Genomic DNA, 22427 nt, shown 5'->3' on the forward strand with positions numbered 1-22427 from the left:
GGGGCTCTTGTAAAACGGCCATTCCGCAGTGAACGTCTGAAGTTCTCTTGATCAGTGCTTAACTCCCCCGTGCAATGAGCGCTCCTTCAAGCTGTTGGGATCCGCTACGGCGGTACATGAAACAGCGGTCTCCCAAGCTGTACCATCCATGCCGAGACAGTGTGCTAACGTTATAGCCCACCCTTTCGAAAGGGCCGTGCTGGTGGCTTGCAGTTTTTGAATGCTGGCCCGGAATTAAGGGCAGAATACAGAGGAGATTGTTCACGACAGAGGACAGAACCAACGAGAGAATCAGAAGCTCGTCGCCAGAGGAGCCGACGTAAAAGCCTTCTGGTTCGTCCGGAGAATTCCTCTCTCCTCCTAGACTTTTTGCTTGCTCGCTGGACCACTTTCCGAAAGAAAAGGAAACTCGTGCCAGGCTGAGCGTGTCAGAACATGCTCGTGACAGTCTTTTTGCGCCCAAAAACGCCGGCTACAAAGAGCGCGCAGCGTGCCACGGTCCGGAGTGAAATTCCGACGACTTTTTCCACTGTCCTTCTCAGGTATCTCCGATGAGGTTCGTCGCGGTCGCGAGTGAAGCGATATAGATTGTGACATGGCTTTTCAATTCCTCAGTTCCTGTTACACCCAACTGAATGAGGTGGCTTTGCTAGTGCGGGTGTAGTTCGCGTTTATGGCTATCTGTCGGCGGTGGTTCCCTCCTAACGGTGTTGCCCAATTTTCGAAACTGAGTTCTCAGCAGGCGCCTGCTTTGCATAGCTGGGAGAACCTCCAGCGTCTCTCAGACAGAGCGTGGACCTCAGCTGCTCGTCGATTCAGATCAGAAAGTTCCTCGAAATCGAGACAGGGAAGCAAACGGGGTCCGTTGGTTGTCCGCCGCTCCGTACACAGCTGCGGCTGTGCTTGAGCTGGGGAAGGTTTCGTTCACTCATCCCTTACGACGGGCGCGTGCACCTCTACGAGTAGACTGCCTTGTGCCTCACGAACCGGAATTGTATGGGCGTGTGTGGCATCCCTGCACGCCCCACCCAAAACGAAGGCCAGCCGGGGACAGTACCACCGAAGAGCGAGACGCTGAACTGCAGTCTCTTGCAGCTCCCATCCCGTCCTAATACCATCTCCGGCCGAGAGGAAAGCGAGACGGACAGGTCCACGAGCTGGCTAAACAGTTTGGCCGAGTTGTGCGCGAGCACCCGCTACACTCTTCTCCGACGGTTAACTGGACAGGTCAATATCACTTTTCACTCTCTGCGAACGCAACTTTTTCCGAAGAGTCATACCCGGATTCGCCTTGAATATAAAGGACAGCTGCCGTCTGACGGTCAGGAAGAGAAAGGCTTTCCTGGGTGTTTTATCAGTGGCCGAGCTACTACGTGACTGTCCCTTAAGGGGACACCTAAGAGTTTTTCCGGATGTGCTTTCTTGGGGTTTGCTCCGCAACACGTTTCTCCTGTCCCGGTCGACACAGATTCCGCGTGTGACTCCGGGAAGATGGGGGTGTTGCCGTGGCTGCGGCGATGCTGGAGAGGCTACAATGCATTCTGCAAGGAGCTTCTCCACCAGAAGGAGTCAATTGTAGAAGCTATTGGAGAGGGATTTGCCAAGTGGGGTCGAGTCTGTTACAGGTATCCGTATCATGTGATGATAGCGTCTTTGATTGTGTGCGCCGCTATGGCGTCGGGGCTCCTCCCGCCGACACCAGTTTGGATAGACGGTGCAGAAAAGTTGTATTCGTTGCCCTACTCCCGAGCAAGAGACGACGGGTCTTTGCACAGCTCGTACTTCGGTGATGTCCTAGGTCGCAAAAGCGTTGTCATTCTCAAGCATAAAGATGAAGGGGGAAACATCCTCACGTGGAAGCATCTCGAAGCAATCCAGCACATGGATGCGATCATTCGCGGTCGCGAGGTCGACCCAGCAGGAAGTCGGAAGCTCGTGATCCCCCGCACCTTCGGCGACCAAAATGACAACATTCACTCGACGAGCACTCTGAGAGGGGACACCGATGGCGATGGGTTCTCTGAATTGAGGAGAGAAGAGAGTGACCTTCCTGGGGCCAGCGGAGGAGTAGCCTCAGCTACGGGGCGGGGCGTGATGGACGATCGCGACTACATGACTTTTGAAGACATTTGCATGGTCAATCCCTGGGGAGAATGTTCCATTGATTCTGTGCTCAAATTCGGACTCCACGAGATGCGTCAAATGGGTCTCCTGCCGAACGAGCCGGAAGTTTGGGTGTTCGACGGAACAGTGTACAATACAAAGCAGGCGGCTTTCATTCCCGAGTACTACCTTGGTGGTACAACAACAGAACAGTGCTGGAGGCCTCTCCCTGTGGAGCTCGCCAAGCGCCTTTTACCGCCCCACCGCATTAAGGCAATGCCAGACAAACCGGGTTTTGCCCTTGTAGACATCGACTGCATTGTAAAAGCCGAGGCAGCAATGCTGCAATATGATGCGGACGGAAGGGCTCAGTTCGAGGATCGGAATATGATGTGGGAGCGTTTGTTCATTCAGATTTTGAAGGAAAACCAATCATTCGGTGACTTGCGAGTCTCCTTCCAGGCCTTTCGCTCTCGTGATGACGAGCTGCGCGCGTCCACATCAGAGTCCAAAGACGTGGTGTACGTCGTTTTCACGTTCTTCATCCTTGCAACCTACTCCACCGGGCTGAATTTTTCCTGCGACCTATACAGAAATAAGTTATTTTCAGCATTGATGGGCTTCGGGGCAGCGTTCATGGGGTTAGGAGCCGGCATGGGAATCGTTGCTTACATGGGCATGCCCATGGTGCCGACGGTGCTTATCTGTCCTTTCCTCGTGCTCGGTATCGGAGTGGACGATATGTTCGTCATTATGAATTGCTATTGCGTGAGTTACACCATTCATAATCCAGAAGACCGTTGCGTACAGGCTCTCCGAATCTCCGGCTTGGGGATCAGCATTACTACGATGACAAACTTGATTTCTTTTGGTGTCGGCGCCTTCAGCACGTATATGTCGATCCGAAACTTCTGCGTTTATTCGGCTATGGCCTTGCTTATGGGGTATGTTTTTGTCCTAGCCTTCTTCTTTCCAACACTCTGTATTGACGCCAGGAGAGAGGAATGTGCGCGGGTGTGCCCCTTCTGCCTGCCCGACATATCGGACAGGGAGAAAGCCGCGCGCGAGCGTTACGGACATATGACGGATGAAGAAAGGAAGGTGCTCGACAGCACGTCTTCTTTGTCGCAGGAAGAGCTCATTGCTTACAAAGTAAATGTCTTCTACGAAGAGCAAAAGATCAAGGCGGCCGCCCGCAGAAGACGGCGAGTGGTAGAAGCTAGAGGGACCGCCGGAAAGACACGACCTGATGGCCAAGGCCGACTGCTGCGGCGTATCAAAGAGCTGTAGGCGTACACGTCACTTTCCGAGCCCCACAGGTTTCGTTCTCTCCCTCTCTTGCCCGGGTCTGCTTGTCAGGCTTTCTGTTCTAGTGTTTGTTCGTTCATTACCGTGCCTCACAGGAGAAACTGTCTGCATGCATGTGGTTTCACTTTGGTCAAAGACCCTCTACGCACGAAACTGATACGTAGCTTTCCCACCAACCACTCACTGGCATATCGTGTTCTGCTGCCTTTGCCGCTCTGGAGACTGTTTCGCTTTCCTACTGGTGTTTGTGCCTACAGCCTAACCGCACATCACCCTCCGACTGCATCATCTAGGAAGGTGTCTCCAGCAGTGTCGATTCCTGCTGACCCCTCGAAGAATGCCGCGGCGAATTTCCCCACCTCCCCGCCTCCATTTTTACCACAGCACAGCACGTCTGCACTCTCGGCCCCTTACCTGCACTCGAGTGCCGCTTCTCAGACGAGTGTAAACAAGCCGGGACAGACTGGCGCTACCGGAGACAAAGCCGTTGCTTTCTTCGGCACTAGTACTTCTGCAGAGGGAGGTCTTCAGCAGATAGTTGAAGGTGCTGGTGAAGAGCGCGAGGATCTGATGCGGCTAACTACCACTATCGGAGATTTGCACCCGGCGCTTGCTCGGGAGGCGTTGTACGAAGAACCAAGGGGAAACGTGGGCCGCAAATGGCGTCAGTTCTTCCTCTGCTACTATGGCCCCTTCCTTATGTGGACTCCAATCAAGGCGAGTGCACAAAAGCCTGCAGACCGTGCATGTGTGGGTCCTAGGAATGCAATTCGCAGAAGGGAGGAGAAGCTGTCGTGTGGCATCGGCACTTTGCAACACTGTTACTCTTGAAAATCCTAGTACTCAGCAACACAAGATCCTGCAGGGGGATTGGATATATGTAGTAAACCGAGACGATGCAGGTGCTCCTACTCATATAACCCAAAGCCTGCCTCCCACCTAGGCACTAACGCTTGTTGTCTGCACACGGCATAGCGGGTATGTTTTCGCTCGGGCCCAGGCAGAGGTTCGGCAGGGCTAATAAAATCATTTCTCCAAATCTGTGTTCAGCGGGCCTGCTGCCGTGGAGCTAGCCTGTTTCACGGCTGACTCAGTTTCTACAGGAGCTCTCGCGCCGACCGAGAAACTTGCAATGGTGGCATGCCAGCGGGGAGATGGAAAGTGATCTTCTCAGGTGTTACGGAATGTACTAGGCAGACATGGAGCTACTACAGGTCAACTCGAACTGTTGCGGGACACCCTTTAGCCAGATGGTAGGATCTTAACGCACACACCTCCGTGAATAAGCTCCGCTATGACCTGTTGAACGGCACACACGGTTGTCACGTCCCGCCTTCGCAGCTCCTACTTGCTAAAGGTGAGGAGTATGGGCGGATCACTAGACTAGGAAGCCGCCGCTGGCTCTCTGCTCAGCTGAACGAAGCTACACTGCCATCTCTTCGACCGTTTCCGTCAGGCCTCCACTTTCCTTCCATCACTAGCTTGTAGTAAAATGTTTCTGTAAAGCTTTTCTGTTCTGTGCTCCTCAGATTACAGTCGTACTAGCCTTCGCCTGCGTCGCAGGTGTGTCGATCTACGGGTTCACCAAGCTAGAGATGGGCCTTGAGTTATCTGAGTTGGCGCCCTCAAACTCATACATGCGCCAGTTCGACCGTGACTTTTCTCGTTACTTCAACAAGTTCGACCAGCCAACAGACATCTTCTTCGTGGACCGTAAGAAGCACCCAGGTGACTCGGGAGGTACGGATGGAATAGCGGGCAAACCTGTTGCCTCCACTAGGCACCCGGCAAGTGCAAGCAAAAGACACAAGACATCTGAAAGAGACGTTCCTGAGCCGGATTCCTTCCACAGAACACTAACAAGAGAACGAGTGGATGGGAGTTTCTCCTCTCATCAGAAGCTTTCCTCTCCTTCCTTGTTACGTGGGTCCTCCTTGGGAGTAAGCGAGACTGGGGGCCCGGGAGCTAGTCTGAGCCCCTGGCCAGATGAGGAAGGATTCCCGCACTTGATTTTGACGGATGACGCGGTTGGAGGAGCTGACAGCGACACATTGGGATCTCAGACAGTCGCATCCGCAGGGGGCCGAAAGCTGGCGGCCTCAGACGACACGGCACGAACGCCAGCTATGACATCAGGGGACTTGCTGTCTCCGGGTGCGAATCTAGAAGAAGAGACCACTGTGAGGACAGAGTGGTGGAATCCACGAGTTCAGGCAGCCTTACGAGAGTTTCATAAAAAAGTGGAGTCGCGGCCATCGACATCAAGGCTTGTCAATCCCCTACTGACAATGCTGGACGACCCGCAACTCGGACCCAAGCTGCGTATGGGAGACAAACAGGTTCGTCTGAAGATAAAGCTCAAATCGTTCAGTTTCCGGAAGTGTCGGTGGGAAGAAGTTCCCTCTCGGCTCTGTGTGGAAGACCGGGTACCAGGTGCTGTGTATCTGAGGCGGCCGCTTCTTCGCTTGTTCACCTTCTATGCAGAGGCAGCAAAGTAGTTCGTGAGCTGCGAGAACGCAAACTGCCCAGCAGGCGGCACAGTGACATCTCACACAATCTGCAACAAACGCAGTAGGCTGGCAAGGCCTTTTTTCACTTTAGGCTCTACGCGGCTACCATCGAGAGTTCTTTGCACACGAGCTCGGCAGGGCCTGCCTCCCCCTCGGTGGGAAGGTTTCTGTAGAGACACCAGCGCCGACCCTCCTTGTTCTCTTCCAGGGAGCTCGGCTTGCAGAGTGCGACCCCTTGTCTCTGCAGAGAAGACAACAGGAAAGTCCAAAACCCAAGGCAAGGTAGCTAGCTAAATCTTAAGCAGGACTATTCGTCTCGTCAGCTATGCTGTTGAACCGAAACACTGGACACAGACGTACAGTGAAGTAGCTTTTGGGCGATCTGTCCAACAAACTCTCGCATTCTTGCTCGGCTTGGAAAAAAGTCCGGTGCGCCTGGCAACTGGGAACGACTGCGCTTACCTTTGAAGTCGGGAGGTAGTGGGCAAGTGGTCGGTGCTATCTGGGGCATAGGGTAAGCGAAGATTCACGTCGAGAATCACTCTCGGAGGGTTTGTGTTGTGTAACGAGATCAGATATTCGAGGACACCATCTACTACCAGTTGGTGCACTCGAAGTCCCCCTACCGGCAGTTCAAATTTGATTTCATCTGGACAGGGAGAGAGCTGAAGACATGGCGTATGCGATTGCTACCCAAGTACATGGCGACGTCGGAAGAGCGAGCGGCGTGGATGAAACAACTACGAGACGACTGCGATGAAGCAGGCCTACTCCTGGCAACAGCACGACACAGCGCCGAGAATGCGCCAGTGCCGGAAAAAAAAGACGTGGAAGAGAGCAAGGAAGGTTCTGCGGCCCCGCTTTACGCGGTGCCATATACCTACATGATGATCTTCTATGAAAGCGACCTGGGCATCCTCAGCTCTGTTTTGATCAACATGCTCTCGGCTGGTATTGCGATGTTACTCGTAAGAAGATGAAGTGAAGTTCCTTCCGGCTATCGAGGGGACGAGAGACGATATTTGGTACATGTGCACTACTCACATGACGGAGAAATATTCTTAAATAGCTCTTGTCGTGCGCACGTGTGATATTCAGTCAGACTATCGCGGCTATCGAGATACCCTCCTAGGAGAGGACACGGAGACGTTACCAGACTTCGGACTGTAAAGAGTGCTAACACGGCCGGCAAAGCGTCTCTGCTGCCGCCGCTAACCAAAGTAGCAAACAGTTGCAAACACCTTTCTATCTCTATCATTACGCAGACAGTCCTGTGCAGGGCAGTGCGTTTGAGGATTGTGACAGGTGAAGAACGTGGTTTTCCGGTTGTCTAGCCATCGCACTTATACATTCCTGCCAGGAAGTCTCGGTCTTTTCAAGAGAAGGGAATAACGATTGTCTGCGCCCGTTCATGCTATCTAAGTCTTTTTGCTGTACCTTTCTGTATATCCTGTAGCAGCCGCATCTCTTCACGTTTCAGCTTGTTCTATTGAATACTATCAGCTCCGCACTGTAGGCCAGCCGAATCCGGGAACTTCATATGGCGCTGACAGCAAGCAACTGGAGTCGACTCGCAGTGTCGTGTGTTCGTACCTTTAGCGTCATATATTCATGACTGCGAATTGCCACCAAGGAGAAAAGCTGCCTTCTGTAGTCTCCCACGAGGAAAGGATGTGAAGTCCAGGCGTCTAAAACAAGGACACAGTGCTGCAATGGGTTTACTTTTGTCGCTGCCTCCACAGGAAAGTGGTTTTCTTTCATAGATTCCTTGTTATGCTTTCAGGTGGCTTTTGTTTTGATTCCCGAAGCCCTGGCTGGATTGCTCGTCATCGTCATGATTTGCCTTATTGATCTTGCTCTCTTCGGCTTCATGTACTTTTGGAAGGCAAGTGCAGTTGTCGTAGACAACTACAGAGTCAAAACGCCACCCTTAGATGTTTGGGACCCTCCGGCGCTCGAGTTCATTGGTTTTCTCTCTCTGCACGTCGGGGAATCCCCCGAGCCCATAACAATACCGTAGACACCAGAACACATAGGAAGGCTGAGAGGATGTGTCATCCCATTCCATACAAGAAGCCATAATTCTTGTGAACATGCATGCCGGGGCATAAGACTACTCTACACGAATAGAATTATGTCAATCGACGAGCAGGAATCCCCTCGTGTTAACAACGTCGGCCCCTGAAGAAACCTGAAGGTATATTGATAGAGAACCTCTGTACTGTATGTACTGTCTCCGCTCACGGACAGAGGGGACAGTGATGTGTGACGGCGGTGAAGTCAAGATCTCAAGGATGCAATGTCCTAACATTCCTCGAAACTCTAGACAGATCAGGAGCAGATATCCAGAAGGCCTCACGGGTGGAATATTCACAAGTCCCCCTTCCTTCATGGTCAAGGTCAATGCATGCGGGCTATACCTGCAGAACCAGATAAGGGACAGTAGAGGTAAACGCAATTGTGGGTGATTGCTGGAGGCAGTCCTGGGAGGTCAGACAGAAAGCAGGGACTTGGAGTTACCAAGGCCCCGTACCCTTTTGTTCTACTTTTCCCCGACACATCCAGACCTTCTCCGCTTCAAGAAGTTCGCGACGTGTTACCCTCACTCCCCACTATACATCAATGAGAGCAGGTATTTCGGCTTGAACCGCAGCTTTCTCGGAAAATGTCGGTGCAGTGCTCTCCTTCTTTGTGCGTACAGGTTAAGCTGCACATGGTTTCCACTATAGCTCTGGTCATCAGTATTGGTTTTGCTGTAGACTACTCGGCGCATCTGTGCCATACCTTCACGCATTGCAAAGGAGAAACACGCGAAAAAAGGTGCGTCATACCGTCATAAGTTGCTGTGCGTCGCCCTGAAAGAAAAACGACACGGCACATGGCATCCCAACACAAACTTGTAACGAGCACAAAGCCGGTCATTTCTCGGCTGCAGTCGCAAAGCAATTAGTGAAACCTGTGACAGTGCGTTGCGTTCTTAGCTAACTTTAGTTTTAGGAGGGATTTCGGGAAACGCCTGCGAGACAGTGCCCCAGAGCTGATCACTCGAAAAGCCAAGCGATCATGCCGTAAACTTGGTACCACTGCAACCCAGCAGGACGAATCGGCACAAGGCTGTGATCTGTTCTCAGTCGAAAAGAGAAGGAAGCGTTACGACGCTGTCCGTGCTCAAGATGCGCGATCTTAGGGCATGCGCGCATTGTAGGCATGAATCTGCGGGCTTTGAAACACACCTCAGGTCCGAAAGTAAAGCATTAACAGCGCCGGAGACGCCGTATGTGTCCCTACAGCGCGGATAGTTTCAAAATTGCTGGATTTCGTTTCCCCTTTTGACGTTGACTTTAGAAAGCTCGCAAGAACATCCTGAAGGGCACAGACCATGCAGGCTTGTCCACAGATTCCTACTGGCATACGGTGTTTGCACCACATCCTTCTCTCGGTACTATGTGCGCACTACACCGTTATAAAAGGATATGGGCCTGTATTTTGCTGCCTGCAGGGTCATTGAGAGCTTGGTGCTGATGGGCAACCCTGTCTTTCATGGCGCCTGCTCGACACTTTTAGGCATTCTTCTTCTTGGATTCTCGGAATCCTTCGTATTTTCTGTCTTCTTCCGGATGATGGTCATGGTGCGTTTTCAGTAGACGCTATCCGGCAGAGCTCTCGCCAGAAAAGAACTATGTAACTCACACCCCCCCGTGAAAGGCCAGCCTTCACCTTCCTTAGGATGCAGAATGCGCGTAGTAGTGCCTCGGTGCACCGAAATAGTACGTACTGCCGGCAAATGTTTGGTTCCCGTACCCCTACAGTTGCGGGCGCCAGGTTTGGTACTGAGTGATAAATGTACTAGGAAACGTACTCTCGGGTGTCTGCTTGTGTTCCCCAGGCTGCACTCCTCATTGTCCCTATTACGTGTATATGCTTCGGAGTAAATGGGGGATGAATTTTTAACAACATTTGGGCAACTTGTTTTGAACTGAGACTATACACTCGTACACTTCGTTTAGCCACGAAGTTACGCATCTGCAGCTCTACCCTCGTTGGGTGGGTGATGCTAAAAACGCATGTTTTGCTTAGCTTCTTTTGCTGTCACTTCCCAGGTGGTCGTCTTCGGCGCAAGCCATGGCATGTTCCTTCTTCCCGTCATTCTGTCGTGGGTCGGTCCCATGGGTGGGGGTCACGGAGAACACGCCCTCACGTCTGCTGCAATTCCCGAGCTTCCCGATGTCCCCCCTCCTAAGAAAGGAGGCGAGGATTACCCTTGTAAGCAGGAGCCGATGGGGAAATCGCGAAGTGCCTCCTTTTCTCGGAAGCTTGCCCATCCTCATGATGCCCTCATTCATTCTCAGGAGCTTTCTGTCATCAACCAGGGCGTTAATAGCCGGACTGCGGCCGTAGCCGCAGTGGCCGCTGGGTCGGTGCCGTCTGAGGAGAACCCACAACGCACCCATTTGCCATCGCTGCACCGTGCCCGGACGCTAGCTACGACGGACGCAGGACGCAGCGGGCCCCAACAACAGCTCGTCCATCCCCACGCGGCCTCACTCCCGGTGCTGCTACCTGGTACGAAACTCAACTTGCCTCCTCACTCTGCTAGTGCCGAGAGAGAAGGACCCATGAAAAGCACAGGCATAGGACATTACCTTGGCTCCCGCTTCGTACATACACAGCCCGGCCTCTATTCTATAGGGAGCAACGGTGAAAAAAATGACCCCCGTCTGAGCTACGGCAGCAGTCCCGTTGACTATGGTAGCCATCAGCACCGTCAGCTGCTGGCTGGCCACAAAGACGCTGGAATGGCGTTAGCTGCTCTAAGTGCGACTGCCACGTCGATGAGGCACCCAGCAGAAGCTCACTCTGCAGAACTGGAGTTACCTTCCGCCTTTCCGCAGCATCGAAGCTTACAAAACCCTGAGGCCCCGTCGACTGTAGTGGAATCAACCGGCGACATGGATGAGTACCCTGTAGCTCTTTCCGCCGGCAACGGCAGCCGGTGCGTATCCGATACTGCTCGGCTCACCAGCGAGCCAAAAGGAGGCTCGAGAGATCGGGGAGCAGGGCGGGCCGAGCCCAAGGAAACTGGGAAAGGGGATCCCGGTGTCCGTCTCACTGCCTCTTCTCAGCCCCCGATACAACCGTCGACACAAACGGAAGCAAGCAGCCTGTATAGCAGTGGACGCAGTAGCACTAGCATGCGATCTAGAAGAAGTTCGGCCACGAATGGGGGGCATGTGCTGGAAGTTCGCAAAGGCATAGGCGTTTTGAGCTTCCCGGGAACGGCGAAGCTGGGTTCCGCGGCTTGTCTTCAAACTGGTCTCACACAGCCGGGAAACGCGGACCAGACGCAGCGCCGCGCGAGCAGTGGCAACCGGAAGCACATTCAGACGCATCCTCATTCCCGAAAAAAATTCTCTGCTGGGGAGTCTAAGGAAGTGTTTCAAAGTTGTCTAGAGGCAGCGGCAGGTAAAAGCAGAAGCCGATCCGGCCCCTTCGGGCCTTTCAATCCCCGCAACCTCTCGGCGTCACAGCACCGCAGTAGTATGGTGCCCCCTCCCAGTTCTCATTCAGCCTCCTCCATTTCGTCTACGAGCGGCCACCCCACATCTATGCTGAGGTCGACGTCGTCCCCTGCCTCCGGTGCAACACGTCTCCGACAGGGCAGCAGCGAAAACGCTGGCTCAAAAGCGCGGGATCTCTTGACCTCCAGTGCCGTTCATGCCCGCCGGAGCAGAGCGGGGACGCCACTCGATTCCGGCCGAGGCCTCGCTGAAGATGAGAGCATAGCAACGGCACCACAGGGAAACACAGTAAAAGAAAGGCTACACACTGGACTGACGCGAAGCCAAAGCGCGGGGTCTCAGTCACAGCAGGCTGCGACGCAGCGAGGAAGGAGCACCAGCCGCTGCCCCGAGGAAGGGAGGATCGAGGCGGGACTTCCAAGCCAAGGAGAGGGACAGAAAAAGCAAGGGGAGGAGAAAGCCAGACTACCATAAGGAAGAGAGACCGCTGCTGCGCAGAGTGTGCAGAGAGGAATCGGCTCGAGGGTAACGAAGAAAACTGACAGCGAGGAAGTACAGCCAAGAGTAGCAAAAGACGAAGGAACAGGCTGGCTGGGTGTAAAAACGAAGATGTGACACCCAACGAGAACGCTGGAGTGGTTGAGTTGTCCTCGTCGGGTCGCCGGACAAAGCATCCTACTTGACCACAGCCGGGAGTAACACTGCGGAGCTGCTTCGGTGTAGAAGTGGTCCGCTGCTTGGGTGCACGCCTACCACGGCACTGACGTAACCCTCGCCCATAGCGCCTGTGAGAGGTGGACCACACAAGCTCAACTAGATTACCTCACTTTCAGAGACTTGACCCACGAAGAATTGCTTTTCTGTCTGAGTAACCAGGCATCAACCCGCCTACAAGGCATAGCTTAAGGGCCTGCAGAAAGCCAAGACACCGTAAACTCGCGCTACGAGGTCGCTTTTCTGCTCAACGAGAGTCGACAAACGGTTGAATTCTAAGTTGCGTGCAGGGATTAGTCACGCCCCATGCCGAAGTGACGTTCCGGTAACACACATCATCATCAGAGAGCGCCCATCGCGCCTGCAGCTTCTCGTCGTTTTTCAGCGGCTCGCACGCGGTTGAAGGCGCAGTTCTATTTGCTCCGTCAGGTGCCAGAGTATGCAGCATCTTCGCTGCTTGGACCAGTGAGAAGAGTTTTTGCCGGGGGGCGCGGTAGGGTCCCCGCTGGTTTTTTCCGAACGGTGACCGCTCCCTCCTACCTTTGAGTTTTTCCTATGAGCCCTAGTTCAAAAAATTTCTACACTGAGTCTCTGGATGCTGCTTGTAGCTGGCATCGTCCCAACTGCTGTCCGGCTCCAGAATGTTAAGCATGCTACAGTTTTTTTTTCCTGTTTCTCGCTCACCGTCCTCGTGCGTCAATAAGCGCATGAATCACAACTTGAGATGTGAGGCATGCCTCCTTATCTCTAGTACGGAGTACGTTACTTCACCTTCGTCGAACAGTTTTAGCGCAGGACGAGGTGCGGACAGTACACGAAAGTGCGTTGCGGGCGCGGGCTCTTCCTCCTTGGATCCCTACTTCCGGCCTGAGTACACCAGAGGACCCATTCTACAGTGTTAGCTAATCGCATCCAGCTACCGGCAGGGGATCTTCCGAAGTTCTTTGTGTCTTCCCGCCCTCCGGGCCGCATCGAAGGACGCCTGCGGCCCTTGATCACAGTTGCCCCTCCTCATTAGCTTTGAACACATACAAGGCTGCCCGGAAAACACTCGGCAATTTTACAGATACTACGTCATTTTAGGTGGTCTGCTGGGCCGGGCTAGGTTATGATGACACCCTTGTATTCGCGGTGAATCCAGGAGGCTTCGCGACTCCGACGCGCCGGTGTCTAGACCACTCCCGCCTTTCTCCTCCTTGGGGAGGCTTTGCTGGTGTGGCTGGCACTATGCACGATGCTCTTGATCCGCTAACTGTTTGCTGTTCCTGCCCGGAATACAAGGCTGATGAGACTGGATTGAGACCGCAATACCACAGGCTCGCGGAAATCGGATACCAGCAGTCCGAGTAGAAGCAAAACACGGCTTCGCCGAGCCAGCTAGCCGAAGCAAAGCTGGCAGGATGCGACCTTCCGAGCCGCCCGATCCAGGGACGTCTGCGCGGCGGTGTCTCCCTGGCGTACATCCGTCGAAGAAGCCGACTGATTTCTCTGGAGCTGCTGCAAAAAAAATCCAGGACGTTCAGGGCCAACCTGGGCACAGCTGTCCTGACCACAGCTGGACTGGTGGGCGAAGAACCCCAGAACAACGTTGGGCGAGAGGGCGGATACTCAGAAATCCAGAGCGTCCAACCACAGGAAAAGAATGCCGTCGACAAACCGAGGTTCAGTTTTTGTTCAGCTTGACATGTGAAGCTATACGCGAAAATTTTCATGGCGAGTGCCCATCAAAACCATACTGACGGATTTTTTTCCATCTGGAAAACGCTGTCCTTCGGCAGGCGCACTATACGTTCTGGCCGAATTCACGCGGACGCGTATCCACGCGACAGTCTGGCCGCGGTGTGCATCGTGTACCTGCTTCGTCACGCGTGCTACAGAGCCTGCAATTCTCGAGTATGTGCTGACGCATAACTCTGTGTACAGCTCCAAGAAGAAAAAACACTCGCACTGGACACACCGTTCTACGGAGGAAAAAGAGTCGTACACGTAAAGGTCCATCGTTTCCCCTGTACACGAGAACAGTAACGATTGACCCAGAATGCGTCACGAGCGGCCAACCGCGGGACTCATATCAGCGCTGCGTGGATGAGCGTTGAAAATTGCTGGAAGCTCCCGAGTACGGAGAACTCGTTCTCGCAGCCCTCAGCCTCCAGTACCCCAGCAAGAGCCCGCAAGAGAGGCCACGTCCGTCCAAGCAACTCAGAGGAAAGAAAATGCTGCTCGCTGTGCTGCGCCACGTCATGACCTCGGTTCTCCCGCGAAGCCGGCACAAGTGGGACACGTCCACCTGTCCCATCACTCCCGCAAGCCACATTTCGTTCATTTGTCGACTGCAAACTTGTCTGGTCCCTACCGGCACTCACTGGACTATTCGCGCTTAATTCACGCAACAACTTGTCTGCTTCCCAGCCTCCTAACCTCACTTTGTGCGTCAGGATGGCGAGGGCAGAGCAGAGAGACGATCTGAGAAGCTCAGCTCGTACATAGTGTGCTTCCTCAGGAGAAATGACAGAATGGAAAGAGATATGTGCTCTGCAGATATTCCAAGCAAGGTGTCTGGCATGCATCCAGTTTGGCTTCTGGTCAAACGACCTATCACGGGGAGAACAGGGAGAGCCAGTAAAGTGACGAGTTGCTGCAGCGCAGACCGGAGAGGCACCGGGAGAAGACGCGTCACTCGGTGGGTGCCGCACACGTCTCAAGGACGAGAAGTGTTGTCTAACAAAAGACAAGCGAGGGCGAGGAAAATCTGCGGATGAAAAGCAGAACTCATCCACTCCAGAGGCCGACTGCTTACCACCTGGGTTGGTAAGCATGCGCAAGTATGTCTGATCTGTCTTCAGTCCAGGCCACGACTGGCGCAGTTGCAAAGAAGTTTCGTCGAGTAGCTGCTGAAGCTCGACAGGCCGGTAGAGTGGAAATGTAGTGCGGGTACCTGGAGGAGGCGGCCACGGACGAGAGAGAGACGATAGAGGGCGAGCGAGATACCAAGCGAGGATAACAACGCGTTGAATCAGAGTTGACGTGTACGGGGTTGACCTGCGAACACGCGGGCCACAACGACACCAAAAAACGTAGTGGCTCGAGATCGTCTAACATCAAGTCGTCCCCAGTACAGCAACCCAAACAACCCGGTCTCCTGTGCGTTTGGCAATGTTCGTAGCGCACAAACGCGGGGTCGAAGAAGCGACTACGAACCTCGCGTTTGTGCACTGGTGAACTCAAGCTAAGACATGTGCAACAAACAAGGGACGCGGCAATGTTTTCAGAGGTGTTTCGATCTTCATATGCGACAACAGCAAAGCAAAGCTACCTTGACGCCTGCGGGTCATCACAGGAAACAGGCAGTCGTCTTCACAGACTGAGGAGAACCGGACTTCCTTCAGAAGAACGCCGTACCCGTTCCAAGATTCAAGGCGACCGAGAAAAAGCTCTTCATTGTTCGGCTGGAGAAGAAGAGCTTCAAAAACTCGCAGCGCACTTTCCCTGACACTCAAAGCTGCACACTCGGCTGCCCTTGTTTCTAAAGGAAGAAGAGAAGAAGACAGCCCTGCTTTAGAAAGGAACTCTTCGTCATGATTCCTCCTTGTTCCTTGCCTTCCTCGTGCCACCCTAGGTGTACTAGAGATGAGTCTGATTCTTTGGCCGCTTCTCCCCTCTTCCTCTCGGCCTTCTATTAGCCGTATTTCTCCGTAGTTTTCTACCTCCGGGCGATCTACCTGTTCTTCAAGGCAGCCATGTACAGAGGTCCTCTTTTCTTCTCCTTCGGTCATCTTCGCTTCCGGACACCGGAGAAAAAACGAGGCGCACTGAAGGAAAGGAGCTCCGTAGAGCCACAGACTGTTCTTTTTCATCCACAATGAAGACTCACAACAAACAAAGACGGATATTGCTTGCAGCAGGTCTCTTCCAGGCACTCTTCCTCTCTTTCCTCCAACACTGAGGTCTCCCTGTTTTCCCTTCTTGCTTGACGGGTCATTCTCAGAGGAGTTGAACAGGAAAGGTACTTTGTCCCCGGACTTCAGGAAATTCCTGCTTTCCTCTTCATGGCTTCTGACTAATGAATCTGTCACGTTTCCTGCTGCTTGGTAACCTCGTGGCGAACTGCCCTTTGACTCAAAAATCCCGGCGGACGACTTTTCCACAGGACTTCTTAGCCGCATTGGCTCACTGCCGGGTGAGCGATGCATTTCCATCTGAAGCAACTCGCCGAAAGAGTAACCGGAGAGAAAAAGTATCTTTCGCACAAGATCCATAGCTGCAAGACGCAGCTCAGATAGAGGAGGCGGAGGATGCTGAAAGAAATCTAGAGACGCTTCTAGCCACATACCTACTTGCTGACTGTTTTCAAGGAGACTGTCCTTCAGGACTTCTGGTCGCTGCTGTGCGTCGCAGGAGAGTCGCGTTTCTTGGTCGTCCTCGCTCACTCGTGATCTCCTCTCTTCATCTCTTTGCCATCGATAGTCACTGATGTTGTTCTCACCGTCACTAGCCCGTCTGCCAACGGAGTTCCACAAACCGGGAGGTTCGACACTCTGGTGGCTCTTCTGTTGTACTCCGTCTCGTTCCATCCGCTGGACTTCTTCTATCAACCAAGGCTGAACTAAAGTAAGCAGCGTAGCTGACAACGGCTCCCCAGCGATGGGCGGGTTAGTCAAGGCATGCATTTGAAGAATCTCGTGAAGGGCCGGGAACGCATCGAGGGGGACGAAGAAGTCAAGAAACAAGGATGACCTTAAGGTATGTAATTCTGTCAAAACCGTGCTTTCCATGTACAACCGGGAGGCTGCTCGGAAATCGCTCAAAAATGTATCGAAACTGCTTGAGAGCTCATCAGGTGGCTTCACCGATGTCCCGTGGCCGCGTTCACTGGAAAAACAATGGAGAGCAAAAAAGCGAGACAGAGTAGAGAGATCATCTTGCTCCCCAGAGGTTACCTGTTTCTTGTCTCGTAAGAAAATGTCTTCTTCCCAGGGCCGAGAAAAATCTCGTGTCTGCTTCTCAGAAGCTTCGTTGTCGTTCTCCGACATCGGGGAGTTTCCAGCGTGACGCAAAAGAAAGCAGAGACGCTGCTCGTACTTTATGAGAGCGGTAGCTATCGTTTCAAGCAGGCAAAAGAGTCGCTGAAGGACGAAGAGAAAGGACCACAGGAGAGGAGGGACAGACGAAATATTCCATGCGGGGACAGCAAAACAAGGAGATGGAAGAAGACTCTGTTGTAAGGGCAGAGCTTGGTCAGCCTGGAGGAGAGGGCCGTACCCTGCACCAGACTGGCCGTAAAAAAGCATACGGTAGAAGAAAGGAAGAGGGTACCTGTACGCAAGCAAGAAAGGACCCAGACGCACTTGGATATCTTCTTCGTGAGACACCGAGCTCAGGGTCGCTGGCTTTCAATGCGTCTGCATAGCACCAGACGACTCTCTTCGCTTCCTTTTCTCAGATACCAATCTGCGACGAAGACGTTGTCTTGCTTTTACTGGGCCCCCGTGCCCAACATCGCAGACACACAGCTTCAATGCAACGACCAGATTGCGAGGGTGCAACAGAACTGCTTCGAGTATCAGCCAGGACTTCAAGCAGCACAGCTGATTGGGGCTACAGCGTAACTCCCATCCACAGCGTAAAAATAATGTCTTTGCAACCTCACCTGGGAAGTTGTTCATCGCCTGCAAGATTTAGAGGCTTCAAAATCTCAGTCCAGTTTTCTGTACCTGACCCGTGCCCACGTCCGAGTCGGCCGCTTGCCCGATTTCGCCGGTGGGGCGAATGAAGGTTTCCTTGTGAAGAAGACTGCGCTCTCCCACTAACATCCAGGTTCTTTTGCCCTTGGGATGAGGTGTAAATACTCCCGCCATATGTGGTACAGCTCGCCTGGTCGGGGCGTTGTTTACCCCTTACTTCTATCCTTTCAAAAGAAGCTCTGGAGAGTGTGCGAACATGGTCCGCCTCCTCCCGTACCTTCTGTTCTCTTCCCTCCTTTATACCTCCTCTAGCAATTTCAGGGTGGGCAAGTAAAAAGACACCTCCTGGTGACTGACACCCTCCTGCTGCATCAGTCGTCCCGCTACCGCGTCTGTCATCACACGAGGAAGCAGAGTTTACCTCAGTCATGAAGGAACTTCCGAAGAGAGGAGATCGCGGCAGCGAAGACGACCAACGGTCCGAGGGATACGGAGTCTCTTGATGTTTCCTACGGCGTGCTCCTTGTTGTCCTGACAAATATCCATGATTTCCAGCTTGATCCGAAAAGCCTAACTTCTTCTGTCTCAGCGTGCGGACCGAATGAATGGAGGCTACATCGTCAGGCAAGTTGTTGTCAAGACGTTTCAGCGTTGCATGTACAACTTCTAGAACTTGCTTAATAAGCCACCCTCTTTCTGAAAAGTCCTCGTCCGCTACTTCCTTTACAGACGGATGATCATGACTCCCTTCTTCTTCCCTCTTCTCGTCCTGCCTGACAACTTGTCTATTTGTCTCGCCGGTGAGACAACTAGTCACGGCTTCTTCGTCCGGACCTCCTTTGGAGGTAGAGATCGCACGGTTGATTTCTCCGTCCATTTCAGAGACAATTGCTACATCGTCTTCCTCGGCTACGCAAGGCAAAGCAAAATTCTCGACAGAAGACCTACAGCCGTCACTTGATGTCGACAGCGAAGCAGAAATTCCAGTTCTTCGTCTGTCTTCTTTTTCTGTGCACACGCCTGGGTTTTCTGTAAGGCTGAGCTCTTGTTTTTCCCTGCCTTCCGAGGTACCCTCAGTCCGGAGAGGAGATGTGTCTCTGGAAGCAACGTCGTGGGCAGAGAAGAAGAGGAGTCGGACACAGCAAGGGAGTCGTAAAAACAGCTGATTCAGAAAGTCAAGAAACGCGCAAACCCAGGCCGGTTCTTGAGGAAGGCCAACAACCCGGCTCAACTCCAGATCTAAAAGCCGCCAGAATGTGATGAGATTGTTTCTCAAGTGTTTCTTCCTTTCGCCTCTTTGTCTATGAATATTTTGTAAAATCTGTGCTGCTGTGCTTCTGCAGGTATCACCTGGACAGCTTCCTTCTTCTCTTGCTCGACCCGCCGCGGAAGTAGACCTTGGTACTGCTGTGTTCGTTCCTGATACAGTGGAAGGAGCAGAACAAAAACCTCCTTGACTTGTCCGCGGAGCAGACGAGGAACATCGGGGGGGAGAGGGAGACACGGGGGGACGGGGTGAGAAAAAGAAGCCATTCCCTAAGACTTCAGCAAGCGTCTCTGTCTCCATGAAAGCCCGAGCAGATGAACATACGTAGTGAAGAGAATCTCGTAGTGACATGACAGCTGAAGGAGAAACGACTGGACCCCAAGTGTTTGCTCCCCGCCTTAGCATGATCTGATCGAATTCTCGTAGGAGACATCTTTCTTCTTCACTAGTCACAGGAGATGGCGTAGAGCTCAACTTTCTCAGGCAGTTCCGATCCTCTTCGTCGTTGTCTGCACTGAGTGTTATACCACATTCTCGTCTCTGTCCTCGCGGAAACCGGCGAGACGGCGAAATGACAGAAAAGTCTCTCTCCCCCAAGGGTCTCCGAGCATCCGAACAGCTTCCTACAGTTTCTAGGCCAGCTACACGAGAACGACGTACACCGGAAGCGAAAAGAGGAAAAGACGAAGAACGACATAGACCAAACCACGACGGAGTAGATGATGATGAAGAGAAAGAGTCGCCTGAGTCGCCTGCAACGTCTCTCAGAGTACTTCTTCTGCGGCTTGTTCTGTCGCTTGTCAGTTCCTGCCGAATGTCTCCTAACTGATTGCGAAGCACTTCTTGAAATCGAGAAGAGTCTCTCACTTCTCCATGTTCGCTTGTAGAGACTGGGACGCGAGTAACTCCTGTATCAAGGCAGCCTCTTGAAGGAGGATTTCCTCCTTTTTTCCCTACTGTTTGTGTCCCTACACTTTTCGTCTCCCGCTCGGCTTTCTTCTCACACCTAGCAACAGTCACGTCCTCCACACTGTGTTGCTTCTCTTGGTCGAGCACTAAACAAGAAAGACGACCAGAGGAAGATGAAGAGCGTTGAGATGTTGCCCGGAAAACTTCTTGTTCGTCTTCAGGATTCTCTCCTCTTCTCTGTGGTTCTCGTCTACCCCCGGCCAAAAATCTGCCATTTCCTTGGCGGGGCTTTGAAGAGCAAGCTTTCTCTTTTGGTCCTTCTTCCGTTGTTGGGAAAACTTGGCTGTTTGTCAGCCCTCCATGCTGTGTGCTAAGACCCCCTCGTCGTTCTCGAATCTCCTGTGTGCGTCGAGACTGGAGTTTATGAAGAAGCTGAAGCTGCTCACGGTTACGTCGCTCGAGCTCCTCAACCCGCTGTTGAAGCCTGTCGTTCTCACATGCCTGGAGAGAATCCGAAATCAGAATACAATGCCTTTCGACTCGTACGAAACAAGGGAAAGAAGGCAGTCATGTTAGCTGTATGGCAACCCGTAGCTTCCGGTGTACCCTCAGGCTGCAGGAAACACAAATACAGCTACCTTCTAGTCGGTTGCCATGTTCAGGCGCCTGCAGCGTGCAAATGTACCCCCGCCATCTCTCATTAAGGCTCCTCTCCGTTTAAGACAGGAGACGCCGGGTTTCTCTTTCCTAGTCTAACTACGCGACGCGGATCCCAGAAATTCAGATGACTAGAAACACTAGGCAAATCCGTGAAGGCGGACACTCTCCGGTCGGGTTTCTCTCCGTCTCCGGTCTGTTTGTCTGTCAGCTGGAATCGTCTTTTCCGCATGAACTCCCAACCAGCCTATCCGATGAACTCTATCACAAACTATAACTAAAGTCTAAGAATGTCCGCTGGAAATTCACGGTCCAGAGCTCATCCAGCGATCGACTGGATCACACCTCGGGGCATCAACCCGTCTCCTTCTCCAGCCGCGGTTTCATGTGATGTTACAGTTAGTACTGGTGTCCTTCACAACAGAGGCAACGCGTCGCCCGACCATGATAACTACGAGAGTACCAGTCATGCAAAGATACTGCAGAACTCGGTCTAAAATATGATACTGTGAACAGTGTTGCACGTGTTTACTCCGGTAGTGGTAAGCGCGGGTAGTCACGTGTCCCGTCATGCCTCCTGCCCCACTGGTAGTTGTAGAAGCTCACCAGGGCATCTTGGTCTTCTCGCAATCTTTCCTCCTCTCCACTTTCTAACCCTTCCCCCCACGTACCTCCCTTTCTCCTCTGTGAACGGGACGGGAGAAAGGTAGATGAACCCCCGTGCCCTCCGCCCCCGTGTTCTCCCCCCTTGAGTTTTATTTGTTGCTGAGAAGCAAAAGCGACTGCCTCATCCTTCTCTCTCTGTAGCTGTGCGATGCGTTTCTCTTGGAGCTCTAAACGAGAGCTCTGAACTTGAATTCGAGCCCTGAGTCTCCCAACATCATCCGGAAGAGGACTGCGGACTCCTCCGAATGCTCCTTCTCCTCCACTCTCCTCTCTTGGAGACTCGGCCATGGAGACAAACGGTGTGAGAAGTAAGACAAGGAAGAAACAGTTGGATAGCGTGATGTTATATTGCAAGGGAGTGCGTAGGAATATCTATACAGGGCATACCCTTGACGTCACTTCCGGCGTGATCAGGGCATCAGTCTGACAAAACCTCGACCCTTCGGGAGGAGATAGCTCAGACCCCGTAAGTGGACGGGGACCCGTGAAGGCGCAGGGATTTAGAAAGAGAGAATGAGCGAAAACACTGGCGGGGCATAGAGAGAGAAGAGATTAGACGGCCGAGAACAAAGGAAGCAGACAAAGCAGCAAAGCAGAGCGCTTCCTCCCCGTCTGCGCGTCATGGATGTCAAGACCTCGGGTCTTTTTTGCTGCGAATAAGCCTGCAAAATCTATGCTGCAAAAGGCCTTCCACATCAGAAAAGCCGTGGATGTAAAAAGACCAGTCTCAGCAACTGTGAGACGAAGGTCGGATACTAGTGCTTAGACGCGGATACATTGTCCAGTCGTGCCACGTGGTCTCTTCCTGACTTCTCCAACACGAAACCCAAGTTGTCTTCTTCATTTAGAGGAAGTAGGGATAGAAAACAGTATCCATGTTCACGCACACTTGAACTTCGTATCCAAGTGTGCTGTCTGAATGTACGTCAACGGGGGCGAAAACGCCGTCAGGAAGAGCAATTCCCATGTCTTCCGCCCAGTGTCCTTACTAATAAACAGATTAACAATGAATCAGAAAGGGGGTCGTGTGCATTTCTTCTTTTCACTTCGCTCGCAGCGGATTCCGCGTTGGACTCTGCGCATGCAAAGCCAG

The 22427-nt window shown here is 52.9% G+C and overlaps 2 protein-coding genes across 2 annotated transcripts; one reads left to right on the forward strand and one right to left on the reverse strand.

The window, feature by feature from the left end:
* The first annotated feature begins 249 nt into the window (after positions 1 to 249).
* On the forward strand, positions 250 to 12844 carry CSUI_001156 (patched family protein). The gene is made up of 8 exons (XM_068061362.1): positions 250 to 3389; positions 3669 to 4161; positions 4941 to 5750; positions 6497 to 6889; positions 7705 to 7836; positions 8599 to 8741; positions 9421 to 9550; positions 10022 to 12844. The coding sequence occupies exons 1-8, from the start codon at positions 1492 to 1494 to the stop codon at positions 11912 to 11914; spliced, it is 5892 nt and encodes a 1963-aa protein (XP_067926660.1). The 5' UTR covers positions 250 to 1491; the 3' UTR covers positions 11915 to 12844.
* Positions 12845 to 13675: 831 nt separating this feature from the next.
* On the reverse strand, positions 13676 to 22333 carry CSUI_001157 (uncharacterized protein). Its single transcript, XM_068061363.1, has 4 exons — positions 21275 to 22333; positions 17802 to 20512; positions 15554 to 17467; positions 13676 to 15193 (listed from the first exon to the last, which is right to left on the reverse strand). The coding sequence occupies exons 1-4, from the start codon at positions 21620 to 21622 to the stop codon at positions 14221 to 14223; spliced, it is 5946 nt and encodes a 1981-aa protein (XP_067926661.1). The 5' UTR covers positions 21623 to 22333; the 3' UTR covers positions 13676 to 14220.
* Between the last annotated feature and the right edge of the window lie 94 nt (positions 22334 to 22427).

Source organism: Cystoisospora suis (assembly GCF_002600585.1).
Source record: "Cystoisospora suis strain Wien I chromosome Unknown contig_459, whole genome shotgun sequence".
NCBI lineage: Eukaryota > Apicomplexa > Conoidasida > Eucoccidiorida > Sarcocystidae > Cystoisospora > Cystoisospora suis.

Coding starts and splice junctions, on each gene's coding strand:
- CSUI_001156 (XM_068061362.1), top strand. CDS start 1,492: ATGGGGGTGTTGCCGTGGCTGCGGCGATGCTGGAGAGGCTACAATGCA. Junction 4,162..4,940: donor AGCCTGCAGACCGTGCATGT/GTGGGTCCTAGG, acceptor TGTGCTCCTCAG/ATTACAGTCGTACTAGCCTT. Junction 8,742..9,420: donor GGAGAAACACGCGAAAAAAG/GTGCGTCATACC, acceptor TGCTGCCTGCAG/GGTCATTGAGAGCTTGGTGC.
- CSUI_001157 (XM_068061363.1), bottom strand. CDS start 21,622: ATGGCCGAGTCTCCAAGAGAGGAGAGTGGAGGAGAAGGAGCATTCGGA. Junction 17,468..17,801: donor GGCGATGAACAACTTCCCAG/GTGAGGTTGCAA, acceptor GCTTGCGTACAG/GTACCCTCTTCCTTTCTTCT. Junction 15,194..15,553: donor CGCCTTGAATCTTGGAACGG/GTACGGCGTTCT, acceptor GCGTGTTCGCAG/GTCAACCCCGTACACGTCAA.